This window comes from Anomaloglossus baeobatrachus, chromosome 9 (genome assembly GCF_048569485.1).
Source record: "Anomaloglossus baeobatrachus isolate aAnoBae1 chromosome 9, aAnoBae1.hap1, whole genome shotgun sequence".
Classification (NCBI taxonomy): domain Eukaryota; kingdom Metazoa; phylum Chordata; class Amphibia; order Anura; family Aromobatidae; genus Anomaloglossus; species Anomaloglossus baeobatrachus.
In genome coordinates this window covers 431,756-449,266 of record NC_134361.1, presented here as the reverse complement: position 1 = coordinate 449,266, position 17,511 = coordinate 431,756, and the positions used below count along the sequence as shown (strand labels likewise).

Sequence of the window (17,511 nt, the reverse complement as noted above, 5' to 3'; positions counted from 1 at the left end):
TCGCTGACGTGTTCTCCAAACAGGGCGCTGAGGTTCTTCCACCCCATAGGCCGTATGACTGTGCCATAGACCTTATCCCAGGTTCGGTTCCACCTAAAGGCAGGGTTTACCCCCTGTCGATACCTGAGTCGGAGGCCATGTCGACCTATATAAGAGAGAGCTTAGAGAAGGGGTTCATTCGTAAGTCTGTCTCTCCCGCGGGAGCTGGGTTTTTCTTTGTTCGGAAGAAAGAGGGTGATTTGCGTCCCTGCATAGATTACAGGGGTCTCAACGCAATCACAATAAAGAACAAATACCCATTACCTTTAATTTCGGAGCTCTTTGACAGACTGAGAGGAGCTCAAGTTTTTACGAAGTTGGATCTGCGGGGTGCGTATAACTTGGTACGAATTCGAAAGGGTGACGAATGGAAGACCGCTTTTAACACCCGAGACGGTCACTATGAATACCTCGTCATGCCTTTTGGGTTATGTAATGCACCCGCAGTATTTCAGGACTTCGTAAACGATGTGTTCAGGGATTTACTGTTATCCTCAGTAGTGGTGTATCTGGACGACATCCTGATTTTTTCTCCTGATCTGGAGACTCATCGTCAGGATGTCGTTCGTGTCATTATCCGTTTAAGGGAGCACTCATTGTTTGCTAAACTCGAGAAATGTGTATTCGAGCAGTCCTCATTGCCTTTTTTGGGTTACATTATCTCACAAGAGGGTCTGGCTATGGATCCTGCGAAGCTCTCTGCTGTCCTGCAATGGTCCGAACCTCATTCCTTGAAGGCGGTGCAACGCTTCTTAGGATGCATAAATTATTACAGGCAGTTCATACCCCATTTTTCTACTTTGGTGGCCCCTTTGGTGGCCTTGACTAAGAAAGGTGCTAATCCCAAAGCCTGGTCTACTGAGACATCTCAGGCTTTTGAGGCAGTAAAAAGACACTTTTCAACTGCTCCCGTTCTTCAAAGACCCGATGAGAGTAAGCCCTTCCTCTTAGAGGTTGATGCCTCTTCAGTGGGTGCTGGTGCGGTCTTGTATCAAAAGAACGGTGCAGGTAGAAAAAGGCCGTGTTTCTTCTTTGCGAAAACCTTTTCACCGGCAGAGAGAAACTATACCATTGGGGATAGGGAACTGCTCGCCTTGAGATTAGCCTTGGAGGAGTGGCGTCACTTGCTGGAAGGAGCGAAACATCCTTTCCAGGTCTATACAGACCATAAGAATCTGACGTACTTACAAACCGCTCAGCGTCTGAATCCTCGCCAAGCCCGCTGGTCCTTGTTTTTCTCCCGCTTTCACTTCTCCATCAACTATCTGTCTGGGAGTAAGAATAACAAGGCAGACGCCCTGTCTCGCTCTATGCTTTCTACCCAGGAAGACATTGATGAACCTCGTCTTATCCTTCCCTCCAGGGTTTTTCATACGCTCTCCCCTGTGACGTTAGACCAAATCCCACCGGGCAAGACCTTTGTTCCGCCTGATCGACAGAATGATATACTGTCATGGGCCCACACCTCAAAGGTGGGTGGGCATTTTGGTATTAGGCGGACACGAGAGTTACTGGAGAGGTGGTATTGGTGGCCACACTTAGCCAGCCACGTCAAGAGATATGTCGGTTCCTGCTACTCGTGTGCTCGCAACCGTCCATTATGGCAGAGACCGGCTGGGCTCTTGCATCCTTTACCAGTGCCAGATAGACCATGGGAGGTGGTAGGCATGGACTTTGTGGGTGATCTTCCATGTTCACAGGGACATAGATTTGTGTGGGTCATTACGGACCATTTCTCCCGGATGGTTCATCTCGTACCGTTATCGAGAATCCCATCTTCCAGGGTACTAGCCAAACTATTCCTCAAGCATGTCTTTAGGCTTCACGGGATGCCAGATCGTATCATTTGTGATAGAGGCCCGCAATTTACTTCCCGTTTCTGGCGAGATCTTTGTAGCCTTCTGCAAATTGAGTTGAATCTCTCTTCGGCATACCATCCGGAGACCAATGGTTTGGTTGAGCGTACCAATCAATCCATGATTATATACCTTCGACACTTTGTTGCTGAGAACCACGATAACTGGTCCTCCCTCCTACCCTGGGCAGAATTTGCCCTTAACAATTCGCTGGCTGAGGCCACTGGGCAGACACCGTTCGTACTCAATAATGGGCAACACCCTAGGGTACCGGTACCGTTTCCCGCTGCTGCACCTCCTCCTCTTGTGGCCGACTGGGCAACTAATGCCAGAGAGGTTTGGGATCGGACTCAAGAGTCGATCCAAGCAGCTAAGGACCGTATGAAGACGGTGTCCAATCGGTTTCGTCGCCCGGCTCCTGTCTTTTCTCCAGGGGACTTTGTGTGGCTCTCTGCAAAACACGTGAGACTTAGAGTGAGCTCTGTCAAATTTGCTCCTCGCTTCCTGGGTCCTTATGAGGTTCTTCGACAGGTAAATCCTGTAGTCTATCAATTGAAGTTACCTGTCCATCTTAGGATTCATGACAAATTCCATGTCTCACTGCTAAAGCCGGCTATTTTACCTCACGCTCGTGAAGTGCACTCTCCTGCCTCTGATTCCTCTCGCTCTAGCTATGAGGTACGAGCCATAGTTGGTTCTAAGATGGTTAGAGGGCGCAGGTTCTTCTTGATAGATTGGGAGGGCTATGGCCCGGAACATCGCTCTTGGGAGCCTGAGGAGGCTGTCCATGCTCCCGACTTAGTTGCCGATTACCTGCGTCGCCGGGAGGGGGGCCCTTGAGGGGGAGGTACTGTTACGGTTGCTGCGAGCACTGGAGACTATGTCCAGATTTCTTGCTACTGCACATGTGCGAGCGCTGGAGACTAAGTCCAATCTTGGAGCCATTGCACATGTGCGGGTGACATCATCGCTGACACGAGGTCACATGTCTCTGACACCTTTTATGCCGATTGGTCGCTGGTCATGTGCTTGTGACGTCTTGCTCGGTGATAGGCCAGCATGACGTCACTCCTGTCGTTCTGGCAGCGGATTGGCTCTGGTGTCCTCCATCTTGGATGAGGCACAGAGTCTATATAAGACCCTGACACACGCCGCATGGTGCTCAGTCCTCTTGGTTCATGCATATGAGTAGACGCTCTGTGTGCGTTCCTCTAGGCATTCCTCTGTCTATGCTAGGTGAGCGCTACCGGCAGGGTAGCGTTCTTATACCTTACAGCTTCGGCTGCTGTCCGTATCCTTACCTCTTAGGGGAGCGGACATAGGCAGGTGCCTGAGGCACATGGTCTGGCTGGGCCTTGTGATTCTACTCGTAGGTGGACGTTACCGCTAGGGTAACGTTCCTTATACTGCGTCTGGCAGTTGTTCGTATCCTCGCACACTAGGGGAGCGAACAGAGGTAGGAGCTTTGTGCGGCTTACGCTGCTGTTCGTCTCTTTTGCACCACTAGAAGAGCGGACCTAGGTAGGTGCCATTTCGCACACATTGCCTTTGTCTCTGTGAATATTAACAGAGATCATTCCACACACCCTCCAAGTAAGGGAGGAATTGCTTTACTTACTTATTATATCGTTCTGTGAGTTAATAGAGGTATTGCACTCTGCCATAGTCTGCAGCAAAGTCTTTGCACGGTGGACCCTGACTGTCTGATACTCCTTTCGGTTATTATCAGACAGCCCCCCGTAACAGGGGCATCCGCTACGTCTTGAGGAAAGAAGGTTTAATCATAATCACAGACGAGGATTCTTTACTGTACGAGCAGTGAGACTATGGAACTCTCTGCCGCATGATGTTGTAATGAGTGATTCACTACTAACATTTAAGCAGAGCCTGGACGCCTTTCTTGAAAAATGTAATATTACCAGTTATGTATATTAGATTTTATGACAGGGTATTGATCCAGGGAACTAGTCTGATTGCCGGATGTGGAGTCAGGAAGGAAATTTTTTCCCCATTGGAACTTGTTTGCCACATTGGGTTTTTTTTGCCTTCCTCTGGATCAACATGTTAGGCTACGGGTTGAACTAGATGGACTTAGTCTCCCTTCAACCTTAAAAACTATGATACTATGATACTATGAATAGTCCAGGCGTCAGTAATAGACTGTAGGCCCGACCCTGTACATCACATTTACCTGTGTGACTGGTGCCTATACCCATATCATCTGTGTGCAGCCAGGCCCATCCATGAATTAGTTGATTCATCAGTATTTTGCACATTTATCTTGGGGTCTCCTGCTAGTGCAATGGTAATCTCACTTAATGTGGAAAGGGTGTATATTTTTCTATTATATTTTTTCATGGTTTGTCCTTTTTTTTTTCAGCAGATGACAAGGTCCAATAAGTCTATGGGTTGATGAGACGCACACACTGCACACGGATGGCGCCAGTGTTCAATCCGTTAGTGTGCGGAACGTTTATAACATAGAAAGTATAGGAGAAGCTTTGTCATTTCATTTTTCTTTATCCACACTGGAAAAACACTAATGACTGATGGTAAAAATGGACACATGGATGACACACTGATGCAGAACACTGATGACACAGGGACCCATTTGTGATGGGTCACGCAGATATCCCACCGCTGCCACCAATATGTGACGAAACCGCACCTCGCAGCCCCACCCTGACGTCTTTAATACGTCAGAGCCACGTGATACGGCCTTGTCACTTCCGCCAACCCGTGATGTTCCACACTCTAAGGGGTACGTAAGGTCAGCTTGGTGCAGTGTTACGCAGACACACCCTGTCCACGCGGGCACAGAGAGGCACGGTGTGGGAGAGAGAGGGGGCAGCGCGACGTCTGGCATGACACCCCACTCACTCACAATCCTGACAGGTCAACAGACCCTTCTCACTAGCCCCAGTGAAATGGCTTTGCCAGCCCAATAGTCTGCCACCAGTTCCTAGTTAGATATAGGACTGGTCCGTTAGCAGGACTAGATCGGGCCAGAAACCAGCACTGTTAGCGTATAATAATAAACCTAGCTCACAGACATGCGATTCGTGAATCAAAATAAAAGAGCAACCGAGGATTAAATTATATATTTAATCGCCTTAAGGGCACACTAGATAATACACTATATACATGAGGCATTTACAGATCATATAGTCATAAATGCAGATACAAGTAAGATATAGATGCAAGCAGATGTATGTATGAGTCAGTTACCTGTTTCCTTGTGACTAGGCCATGGTGCTACCTCTGTACATGGGAGGCGCTGTGGAGCCAATGATGTCCTTAGTACTTTATGGATGTGACCTCTCCTAAGAACAACACTTCTAAAATGTCCGCTTTGGTTTTTAATAACCCATGTACCTCCCACTTACCGCCCACCTGATGACCTATGACAGAGCTTGACATGGGATGTGCCTTTAGGTTCCAGAGAATTATGAAATAGCAACTTTCCTCATATCTCCACCTCTAAGCGTCTCACACGGAAAATATTACTATCATGATTTGTATTATGATTTTATCTATCCATAGCTAGGAAACATGATGTGATGTCTTCCAGCAGCTATTTATTAATTATTGGCTAATATGCTTGACCCACAATTAAGGCATAATATGTGTTACGTGTGGCGCGCTGTCCTGATGCTGAAAATATGCCTGCCATATTTGTGGAAGCTATGCACACCCCAATCTTATAATTTTTACACGTTTGCCCGGCTGTCTCCAAGTCTGCTATTGAAGCTTATCTGGGACTAACAATCACCCACCCACTTCCCTAGCTGAATTACTTTTGTCACCAGGGTGTCTTGCTCTAGTCAGAGGATTCTTCCTTTCTATGATTAACTTTGTCACCTACCATTTGTTCCAGGATCTTGGGCATTGGATTTCTATTCTGAATAGGATGTATAGAAATATATATGACTGGTACATGATTGGCATGTATGGATTTACCATATTCCTCACACCATTTTTCACATACGTGTTTTAAACGGACGTGTGAAGGACCTAAGGCAGTTTCTTTTTCTGTGTTTTTTTTCTTTGTCCTTTTACTGTAAGCAATATTGTATTTGCCCTTCCCAAGTCCAGCAATACCTCTCCACCACTGTGGGCAGTCTTATTGCTAGTCTGTAGCGGTGACAGTGGTGCGTTACATGGACAGTGTCTTCAGCTCCTTGTACTTATCTGTGTGAATTCATCACTAAAGGATGATGGGCATAGGAGTGTGCATGGACTGATGGTCGCCTGTACTGTGCTCCCTCCACCATACATCACTTCATGTTCTTTTCCATAAATAAATAAATAAATATATATACTGTAAAATAACAATAATCATAATAATAATCATCCAAATAAAATTAGTAATTAGAGGAAAATTGTGAGAGACAATTTCGGACTATATAATGGTCAAGCACCAATTAATAGAACCTACAGAACAAAATGCCTAAAAGACCACAAAATCGTTTTTTAAAAAATAATTTATTGAAAATTCTATTTAAATATAAGTATATATAACACTAGCTGTAGTAGCCGGGTGTTGCCCGGGATACTAACTGTCTCTCTCCCAGTCTATTTGTCTGTCTCTGTGTATCTGTCTCTGCGTGTCTGTATCAGTCTCTGTCTGTCTGTATTAGTCTCTTTGTCTGTCTCTCTTTATCTCTGTGTCTGTCTCGTTCCCCGTCTGTCTCGTTCCCCGTCTGTCTCGTTCCCCGTCTGTCTCTTTCCCTGTCTCTGTCTCTGTCTCTTTCCCTTTCTCTGTCTCTTTCTCTTTCCCTGTCTCTGTCTCTTTCCCTCTCTCTGTCTCTTTCCCTCTCTCTGTCTCTTTCCCTCTCTCTGTCTCTTTCCCTCTCTCTGTCTCTTTCCCTCTCTCTGTCTCTTTCCCTCTCTCTGTCTCTTTCCCTCTCTCTGTCTCTTTCCCTGTCTCTTTCCCTGTCTCTGCCCCTTTCTCTGTCTCTTTCCCTGTCTCTGTCTCTTTCCCTGTCTCTTTACTTGTCTCTGTCTCTTTCCCTGTCTCATTCCTTGTTGGTTCTCATTCCGTGTCTGTCTCATTCCGTGTCTCTGTCTCATTCCGTGTCTCTGTCTCATTCCGTGTCTCTGTCTCATTCCGTGTCTCTGTCTCATTCCGTGTCTCTGTCTCTTTACTTGTCTCTGTCTCTTTACTTGTCTCTGTCTCTTTACTTGTCTCTGTCCCTTTCTCTGTCCCTGTCTGTCTCTTTCCTTTTCTCTTTCCCTGTCTGTCTCTTTCCCTGTCTCTTTACTTGTCTCTGTCTCTTTCCCTGTCTCTCTCTTTCCCTGTCTCTTTACTTGTCTCTGTCTCTTTCCCTGTCTCTTTACTTGTCTCTGTATCTTTCCCTGTCTCTTTACTTGTCTCTGTCTCTTTCCCTGTCTCTTTACTTGTCTCTGTATCTTTCCCTGTCTCTTTACTTGTCTCTGTCTCTTTCCCTGTCTCATTCTGTGTCTCTGTCTCATTCTGTGTCTCTGTCTCATTCCGTGTCTCTGTCTCATTCCGTGTCTCTGTCTCATTCCGTGTCTCTGTCTCATTCCGTGTCTCTGTCTCATTCCGTGTCTCTGTCTCATTCCGTGTCTCTGTCTCTTTACTTGTCTCTGTCTCTTTACTTGTCTCTGTCTCTTTACTTGTCTCTGTCCCTTTCTCTGTCCCTGTCTGTCTCTTTCCTTTTCTCTTTCCCTGTCTGTCTCTTTCCCTGTCTCTTTACTTGTCTCTGTCTCTTTCCCTGTCTCTCTCTTTCCCTGTCTCTTTACTTGTCTCTGTCTCTTTCCCTGTCTCTTTACTTGTCTCTGTATCTTTCCCTGTCTCTTTACTTGTCTCTGTCTCTTTCCCTGTCTCATTCTGTGTCTCTGTCTCATTCTGTGTCTCTGTCTCATTCCGTGTCTCTGTCTCTTTACTTGTCTCTATCTCTTTACTTGTCTCTGTCTCTTTCCCTGTCTGTCTCTTTCCCTGTCTCTGTCTCTTTCCCTGTCTCTGTCTCTTTCCCTGTCTCTGTCTCTTTCCCTGTCTCTGTCTCTTTCCCTGTCTGTCTGCCTGTTTGTCTCTCTCTCTGTCTCGGTAGTTACGCCCCTGTGTGTACAGTTCTGGGCACCCTAATTCAAGAAAGACATCGATATATTGGAGCAAGTGCAGAGAAGAGCAACCAAGATGGTAGAAGGTCTGCAAACCCTGTCCTATGAAGAACGGCTAAAAGAACTAGGAATTAGATTGAAAAAGAGAAGGCTGAGAGGAGACTTAATAGCGATCTACAAATATCTGAAAGGTAGTCACAGTGCAGAGGGAACTACCCTATTCTCATTAGCACAAGGAAGTACAAGAAGCAATGGGATGAAACTAAAGGGAAGGAGATTCATATATTAGGAAAAACTTTCTGACCGTGAGGGCAGTCAGAGAGTGGAACAGGCGGCCACGGGAGGTGGTGAGCTCTCCATCAATGGAAATCTTCAAGCGGCAACTGGATAAACATATATACATATAGCTGAGATGATTTAGGAAAGCCTGCACTCGCAGGGGGTTGGACCCGATGGCCCTTGAGGTCCCTCCAACTCTACCATTCTATGATATATAGCAGTGCAGTTATATTTGTTGGGGTATATATAGCAATGCGGTTATATCTGTTGGGGTGTATATAGCAGTGCGGTTATATCTGTTGAGGTGTGTATATATAGCGGTGCGGTTATATTTGTTGGGGTATATATAGCAGTGTGGTTATATTTGTAGAGGTATATATAGCAGTGCAGTTGTATTTGCAGAGATATATATAGCAGTGAGGTTGTATTTGTAGAGGTATATGTAGCAGTGGGGTTGTATTTGTAGAGGTGTATATATAGCAGTGCGGTTGTATTTGTTGGGGTATATATAGCAATGTGATTGTACTTGTAGAGGTATATATAGCAGTCCAGTTGTATTTGTAGAGGTGTATATATTAGAGGTAAATATAGCAGTGCGGTTGTATTTGTAAAGGTGTATATATTGCAGTGCGGTTGTATTTGTTAAGGTGTGTATATATAGCAATACGATTATACTTGTAGAGGTGTATATAGTGTCGCGGGCGGGGAGGATGCCGTCGCTGCTGCGCTCTCGCTAACGCTCGGGTCTGGCGCTGCTGCGACTGCTGCTCGGTGGCTCGAGCGGTGGGCCGGATCCGGGGACTCGAGCGGCGCTCCTCGCCCGTGAGTGAAAGGGGTGGTTGGTTTGGGGGATTTAGTCCGTGATGCCACCCACGGGTCGTGGTGAAGATGGGCACCACCGCTGCTGGTGACGGGGAATCCAGGAGCGATGGTAGGGAGCAGCTGGGATGTTGTTTTCCCCCTCCGTGGGTAGGGGTCGGTGGTCCCGGGTCCCGATGATGTGACGGGGAGGCAGGGCTGGTGAGGTGCAGGGTCGCAGGGACAGCGTGGCGCGGTGCCGGATGGCACGGGTGTACTCACTCAGCAACAACGGTACAGAGTCCTCGGTAAACCAAACAGCTGGAAGGACGGGCCCCGCAGCTTGCTGCAGTGTTTCTCCCCGGACAGGTGATGGCGGCTGTCTTTCCCTGCACCTTGATGTTCTCTGTTGACTACTATGGATCCCCAACTGTTACGAGGGGGACCCGGGGAAGCGTGCCAAGATGGGAAATGGACAGCTTCCGCCGGTCAAGGTCCACTGTGCGGTGTAAGGGACCGCCGCTATGGTGGGTGAAGAGTGAGCGGGTTGCTGCTAGCGATCGTCTGGAATGTCACAGACGATCTATGTACACCGATCTGCCCTAACCCGTGAGGGTTGTATGGCACGGATCTCACGGCTCGGTGTACCTGTTGCACGGGGAAGCACAGAGGTGCCCACGCACGTGTGCCAGTGGAAGTCACGAGAATATGGCACGAGGGTAGCACAGAGGTGCCCACGCACGTGTGCTTTCAATAACCAGGTGAGTCCGGTGGAGACTTGAGGAGCTCACCTGGGACAGGAACACGGCCTGTTGAAGGGGATACTGCCGGAGCAGCAAGGCAGGAACACGGCCTGCAAACAAGGTACTGCCTAACCAGCAAGGGCCAAGCCCACAAAAGACAGTGATGCCTGAGCAGTGGCGTAGCAGCACGCTGCCAGACATCCAAACATAGAAGGACGGTCACGCGCCGCCATGATGGCAGGAGGAGCTTTTAAGGAGGTGTCGTTCCACCCAAGGGCGGGCGCGAGGCGGAGATGACGGACTTGACCCAATCAGGGTCCACGACGTCCCAGCCTGGCCAGTCAGGATTCACCACGTCACCAGCCTTGTCATCAAGCCGTGTGACGTCAGTGGGCGAATCAGAACCCACCACGCATTGCACATGCTCACCCTCCTGCCTCTGGGAAATAGAGGCGGGATCCTTGGTCTCACAATGTGCAGAGATAACAGGAGTCTCACTGCTTCCCTGAGCAGTAAACCTCTGCACATTGCGCAACCTTGCAGACCTTCGGGGCCGCTGAGCAGGAGGGCCTGCGACAGGCCAGGAATGGGAGACCGCTTCACTCCTTGTAACAGGAGAACCACTAGGTGTCACCCTTCTGCTGCCTCTCTGAGAAGGTATCTCCTGCAGTCTGGCAGACCTTCGGCGCTGCTGAGCAGGAGCGCTCGTGGCAGGCAAGGAATGGGAGACTGCCTCAGGAGAGCCACGAGATGTAACACCCAACGGTAGTCCACTCCCCGGTGTATGGGTACCGGAGGAGCCCGTTTGCCCGCAGGCGCTGGCCCTTGGGTCTCTAGCCTTAGGCGGTAGCTGTATACCCTCACGGTGTGGGCGGTTGCCTTCAATCGGGACTTTTGCTGTTAAGAAACCCCTGGGTTTCCAGTCACATTTGGATCTGACTATTGTCGGCGGCTCCAAGCCTGGTCGGGGTCCGATTGCCCTGCCTGTGTGTGCTGGCTTCACTTCGCTCCCCGGTCGGTACCAGCGGGCCGTCGCCCGTCCCTACGGTTCCGCGTTGCTCCACCACTCCTGCAGACAGCCACCACCGTCTGCCAACCTTGCTGTCAGTGCCTGGGCCACAAATTCAGACACCCAAGTGTTTACTCCTGTCACTTCCACCTCCTGGACTAAACTGTCCCTTTTCCCGCCTCCAGGCTTGTGAACTCCTCGGTGGGTTGGGCCAACCGCTTGGCTCCGCCCCACCTGGTGTGGACATCAGACACTGGAGGGAGGCAACAAGGGTTTTGTGTTCGGCTGGTGTCCCTGTCTAATGGCTAGGCCAGGGCGCCACAATAGCAGTGCGGTTGTATTTGTAGAGGTGTGTGTATATATGTATATATAGCAGTGCAGTTGTATTTGTAGAGGTGTATATATAGCAGTGTGGTTGTATTTGTATGGTGTATATATAGCAGTGCGGTTATATTTGTAGAGGTGTAAATATAGCAGTGCGGTTGTATTTGTAGAGGTGTATATATAGCAGTGCGGTTGTATTTGTAGAGCTATATATATATGAGTCTCAGTCTGGTGTATTTGCATTGTACGTTTCATTTATACGCAGTTTTCAATGGTAGGATATTCTGACGTTCTCCTTGTTATTAGTTTTCGATGTCTGAGTCTTAATCTCCGAACCCCAGGAAAGACGAGGTACAATGTACATCTAATCCATAATTACCAGTAAGCATAATTACCAGTAAGCATGTGCATAATTGATGTAACCCTGAATAAACATTTCATTCTATGTCTCTTCTCTCCAGGCTCTGGATATCCATCAGATGAACGCTACAACAATGAAATTCACGCAGAGCAGCAGCCATCGATACCCCACCCAGACCACAGAGGTACAAGAATGGCAGATACTGCTGTGCGCTTCGCTGTGACAGTATCATGTGATAGCTGATCTAAGTGGTAAAACTAAATTAGCACAAACCTTCTTATCTTCTCCTGTTATGGGCATTTTCCCGTGCCTAAGGGGTACTTCTCACATAGCGAGATCGCTGCTGAGTCACGGTTTTTGTGATGCACCAGTGACCTCATTAGCAATCTCGCGGTGTGTGAAACTGAGCAGCGATCTGGCCCCTGCTGTGAAATCACTGATCGTTACACACAGTGCTGGTTCATTTTTTGGACGTTGCTCTCCCGCTGTGAAGCACACATTGCTGTGTTTGACAGCGAGAGAGCAATGATCTGAATGTGCAGGCAGCAGGGAGCCGGCTTCTGACAGCTGTGGACGCTGGTAACCAAGGTACACATCGGGTAACCAAGAGAAGCCCTTTGCTTGGTTACCCGATATTTACCTTGGTTACTAGCGTCCACCGCTCTCAGGCTGCCAGTGCCGGCTCCCTGCTCCCTGCACACGTAGCCAGTGTACACATCGGGTAAATAAGCAAAGCGGTTTGCTTATTAACCCGATGTGTACTCTGGCTACGAGTGCAGGGAGCCAACGCTAAACGGTGTGCGCTGGTAACTAAGGTAAATATCGGGTAACCAAGCTTGGTTACCCGATATTTACCTTAGTTATCAAGCGCAGCATCGCTTCCATGCGTGGCTGGTGGCTGGTCACTGGTTGCTGGTGAGATCTGCCTGATTGACAGCTCACCAGCGACCATGGAGCGACGCACCAGCGATCCTGACCAGGTCAGATCGCTGGTGGGATCGTTGGAGCGTCGCTTAAGTGTGACAGTACCCTTATTTGTGTCCAATTGTTCAGGGATTACCAAGGAGACTCCTTTCATCACCCCCATAGGGAGACTCTTTTAAGATAAGGGGATATTACACCTGTGACAGTCGCTATATAGTATACATTCTGAAGTGTCACTGCAGCTTAATTTATGCCGGGGAAACAACCCTGAAACTAAAGCCCCCGTCACATTTAATGACTTTCCAGCGATCCCAAAAATGATACGACCTGATAAGGATCGCTGGTAAGGGCTGGTTCACACTAAGCGACAGCGACAACGAGGTCGCTGTTATGTCACCATTTTCTGTGACGTAACAGCGACCTTGTAAGTCGCTGTTATGATCGCTGCTTAGCTATCAAACACAGCAGCCGAAGCAGCGATCATAACCGCGAGAGCAGGGAGCCACGCACACTGCTTAGCGCTGGCTCCTTGCTCTCCTAGCTACAGTACACATCGGGTTAATTAACCCGATGTGTACTGCAGCTACGTGTTCAGAGAGCAGGGAGCCGCGCACACTGCTTAGCGCTGGCTCCCTGCTCTCCTAGCTACAGTACACATCGGGTTAATTAACCCGATGTGTACTGCAGCTACGTGTTCAGAGAGCAGGGAGCCGCGCACACTGCTTAGCGCTGGCTCCCTGCTCTCCTAGCTACAGTACACATTGGGTTAATTAACTTAATTACCTCGGGTTAATGTGTACTGCAGCTACATGTGCAGAGAGCCGGAGCCGGCAGCACAGGCAGCGTGAGAGCTGCGGAGGCTGGTAACTAAGGTAAATATCGGGTAACCACCTTGGTTACCCGATGTTTACCCTGGTTACAGCTTACCACAGCTGCCAGATGCCGGCTCCTGCTCCCTGCTCGCTTCATTTCGTCGCTCTCTCGCTGTCACACACAGCGATCTGTGTGTCACAGCGGGAGAGCGCCTTTGAAGAAAACGAACCAGGGCTGTGTGTAACGAGCAGCGATCTCGCAGCATGGATCAGATCGCTGCTCAGTGTCACACACAGCGAGATCGTTAATGAGGTCACTGTTGCGTCACCAAAACTGTGCCGTAGCAGCGATTTTGGTAGCGATCTCGCCATGTGTGAAGCACCCCTAAGGGTAAGTCGCTACGTGGTCGCTGGTGAGATGTCACACAGTCAGATCTTCCCAAAGACACAGCAACAATACAGTGACCGTAGCGACCTGTAAAATGATCTCGGTGGTCGTTGCACGCCTACGTGGCTGTACGTTTCTGAGCTCTGAGTCATCAACGAGGTCGTTGGTAAGGCGTCAAACACACCGATGCATCCTGCCCAGCAGGACCTCGACGATCAAAAAATGGTTCAGGCCATTCCGACACCACCAGCGACCTCACAGCAGGGGCTATGTGTGAAGGTACCTTAAAAGAGAGGCTTTCTAATCAGAAGTACACACTTAGACAAAAGAATGTTTTATTACTGCACTTTTCTGACCACAAGCACAATTTGTCACAAATGCGTTATCAGATCCTGGCCCAGGAGAGGAGGGGATCCTGGAGCAGATTCCCCAGCCCAGGAGAGGAGGGGATCCTGGAGCAGATTCCCCAGCCCAGGAGAGGAGGAGATCCAGGAGCAGATTCCCCAGCACAGGAGAGGAGGAGATCCTGGAGCAGATTCCCCAGCACAGGAGAGGAGGAGATCCTGGAGCAGATTCCCCAGCACAGGAGAGGAGGAGATCCTGGAGCAGATTCCCCAGCACAGGAGAGGAGGATATCCTGGAGCAGATTCCCCAGCAAAGGGGAGGAGGAGATCCTGGAGCAGATTCCCCAGCCCAGGAGAGGAGGAGATCCTGGACCAAATTCTCCAGCCCAGCAGAGGAGGGGATCCTGGAGCAGATTCCCCAGCCCAGGAGAGGAGGAGATCCTGGAGCAGATTCCTCAGCACAGGAGAGGAGGAGATCCTGGAGCAGATTCCCCAGCCCAGGATAGGAGGAGATCCTGGAGCAGATTCCCCAGCCTAGGGGAGGATGAGATCCTGGAGCAGATTCCCCAGCCCAGGAGAAGAGGAGATCCTGGAGCAGATACCACAGCCCAGGAGAGGAGGAGAACCTGGAGCAGATTCCACAGCCCAGGAGAGGAGGAGATCCTGGAGCAGATTCCCCAGCCCAGGAGAGGAGGAGATCCTGGAGCAGATTCCCCAACCCAGGAGAGGAGGAGATCCTGGAGCAGATTCCCCAGCCCAGGAGAGGAGGAGATCCTGAAGCAGATTCCCCAGCCCAGGAGAGGAGGAGATCCTGGAGCAGATTCCTCAGCCCAGGAGAGGAGGAGATCCTGGAGCAGATTCCCCAGCCCAGGAGAAAAGGAGATCCTGGATCAGATTCCCAAGCCCAGGAGAGGAGGAGATCCTGGAGCAGATTCCACAGCCCAGGAGAGGAGAAGATCCTGGAGCAGATTCCACAGCCCAGGAGAGGAGGAGATCCTGGAGCAGATTCCACAGCCCAGGAGAGGAGGAGATCCTGGAGTAGATTCCTCAGCACAGGAGAGGAGGAGATCCTGGAGCAGATTGCCCAGCACAGGGGAGGAGGAGATCTTGGAGCAGATTCCCCAGCCCAGGGGAGGAGGAGATCCTGGAGCAGATTCCCCAGCCCAGGGGAGGAGGAGATCCTGGAGCAGATTCCCCAGCCCAGGAGAGGAGGAGATCCTGGAACAGATTCCACAGCCCAGGAGAGGAGATCTAGGAACAGATTCCACAGCCCAGGAGAGGAGGGGATCCTGGAGCAGATTCCCCAGCACAGGAGAGGAGGAGATCCTGGAACAGATTCCCCAGCCCAGGGGAGGAGGAGATCCTGGAGCAGATTCCCCAGCCCAGGAGAGGAGGAGATCCTGGAGCAGATTCCCCAGCCCAGGAGAGGAGGAGATCCTGGAGCAGATTCCCCAGCCCAGGAGAGAAGGAGATCCTGGAGCAGATTCCCCAGCCCAGGAGAGGAAGAGATCCTGGAGCAGATTCCCCAGCCAAGGAGGAGGAGATCCTGGAGCAGATTCCCCAGCCCAGGGGAGGAGGAGATCCTGGAGCAGATTCCCCAGCCCAGGGGAGGAGGAGATCCTGGAGCAGATTCCCCAGCCCAGGAGAGGAGGAGATCCTGGAACAGATTCCCCAGCCATGGGGAGGAGGAGATCCTGGAGCAGACTCCCCAGCCCAGGAGAGGAGGAGATCCTGGAGCAGATTCCCCAGCCCAGAAGAGGAGGAGATCCTGGAGTAGATTCCCCAGCACAGGAGAGGAGGAGATCCTGGAGTAGATTCCTCAGCACAGGGGAGGAGGAGATCCTGGAGCAGATTCCCCAGCCCAGGAGAGGAGGAGATCCTGGAGCAGATTCCCCAGCCCAGGGGAGGAGGAGATCCTGGAGCAGATTCCCCAGCCCAGGAGAGGAGGAGATCCTGGAACAGATTCCACAGCCCAGGAGAGGAGGAGATCTAGGAACAGATTCCACAGCCCAAGAGAGGAGGGGATCCTGGAGCAGATTCCCCAGCACAGGAGAGGAGAAGATCCTGGAACAGATTCCCCAGCCCAGGGGAGGAGGAGATCCTGGAGCAGATTCCCCAGCCCAGGAGACGAGGAGATCCTGGAGCAGATACCACAGCCCAGGAGAGGAGGAGATCCAGGAGCAGATTCCCCATCCCAGGAGAAGAGAAGATCCTGGAGCAGATTCCCCATCCCAGGAGAGGAGGAGATCCTGGAGCAGATTCCCCAGCCCAGGAGAGGAGGAGATCCTGGAACAGATTCCCCAGCCCAGGGGAGGAGGAGATCCTGGAGCAGATTCCCCAGCCCAGGAGAGGAGGAGATCCTGGAGCAGATTCCACAGCCCAGGAGAGGAGGAGATCCTGGAGCAGATTCCACAGCCCAGGAGAGGAGGAGATCCTGGAGTAGATTCCTCAGCACAGGAGAGGAGGAGATCCTGGAGCAGATTGCCCAGCACAGGGGAGGAGGAGATCCTGGAGCAGATTCCCCAGCCCAGGAGAGGAGGAGATCCTGGAGCAGATTCCCCAGCCCAGGAGAGGAGGAGATCCTGGAGCAGATTCCCCAGCCCAGGGGAGGAGGAGATCCTGGAGCAGATTCGCCAGCCCAGGAGAGGAGGAGATCCTGGAACAGATTCCACAGCCCAGGAGAGGAGGAGATCTAGGAACAGATTCCACAGCCCAGGAGAGGAGGGGATCCTGGAGCAGATTCCCCAGCACAGGGGAGGAGGAGGAGATCCTGGAACAGATTCCCCAGCCCAGAAGAGGAGGAGATCCTGGAGTAGATTCCCCAGCACAGGAGAGGAGGAGATTCAGGAGCAGATTTCCCAGCACAGGGGAGGAGGAGATCCTGGAGCAGATTCCCCAGCCCAGGAGAGGAGGAGATCCTGGAGTAGATTCCCCAGCACAGGAGAGGAGGAGATTCAGGAGCAGATTTCCCAGCACAGGGGAGGAGGAGATCCTGGAGCAGATTCCCCGGCCTAGGAGAGGAGGAGATCCTGGAGCAGATACCACAGCCCAGGAGAGGAGGAGATCCTGGAGCAGATTCCCAAGCCCAGGAGAGGAGGAGATCCTGGAGCAGATTCCCCAGCCCAGGAGAGGAGGAGATCCTGGAGCAGATTTCCCAGCCAAGGAGAGGAGGAGATCCTGGAGCAGATTCCCCAGCCCAGAAGAGGAGGAGATCCTGGAGCAGATTCCCCAGCCCAGGAGAGGAGGAGATCCTGGAGTAGATTCCCCAGCACAGGAGAGGATGAGATTCAGGAGCAGATTTCCCAGCACAGGGGAGGAGGAGATCCTGGAGCAGATTCCCCAGCCCAGGAGAGGAGGAGATCCTGGAGCAGATTCCCCAGCCCAGGGGAGGAGGAGATCCTGGAGCAGATTCCCCAGCCCAGGGGAGGAGGAGATCCTGGAGCAGATTCCCCAGCCCAGGAGAGGAGGAGATCCTGGAACAGATTCCACAGCCCAGGAGAGGAGGAGATCTAGGAACAGATTCCACAGCCCAGGAGAGGAGGGGATCCTG

General features: G+C 51.0%; 1 protein-coding gene across 5 annotated transcripts in view; it reads left to right on the top strand.

Annotated features, from left to right (window-relative positions):
* SRPX2 (sushi repeat containing protein X-linked 2) overlaps positions 1-17,511 on the top strand; it is a 216,289-nt gene that overhangs the window by 91,612 nt on the left and 107,166 nt on the right. For all 5 annotated transcript variants that reach the window (XM_075323042.1, XM_075323041.1, XM_075323045.1 and 2 more), the window contains one exon: positions 11,594-11,677. In XM_075323042.1, the coding sequence (XP_075179157.1) occupies positions 11,594-11,677 (84 nt within the window). The remainder of the gene's footprint in view (positions 1-11,593; positions 11,678-17,511) is intronic.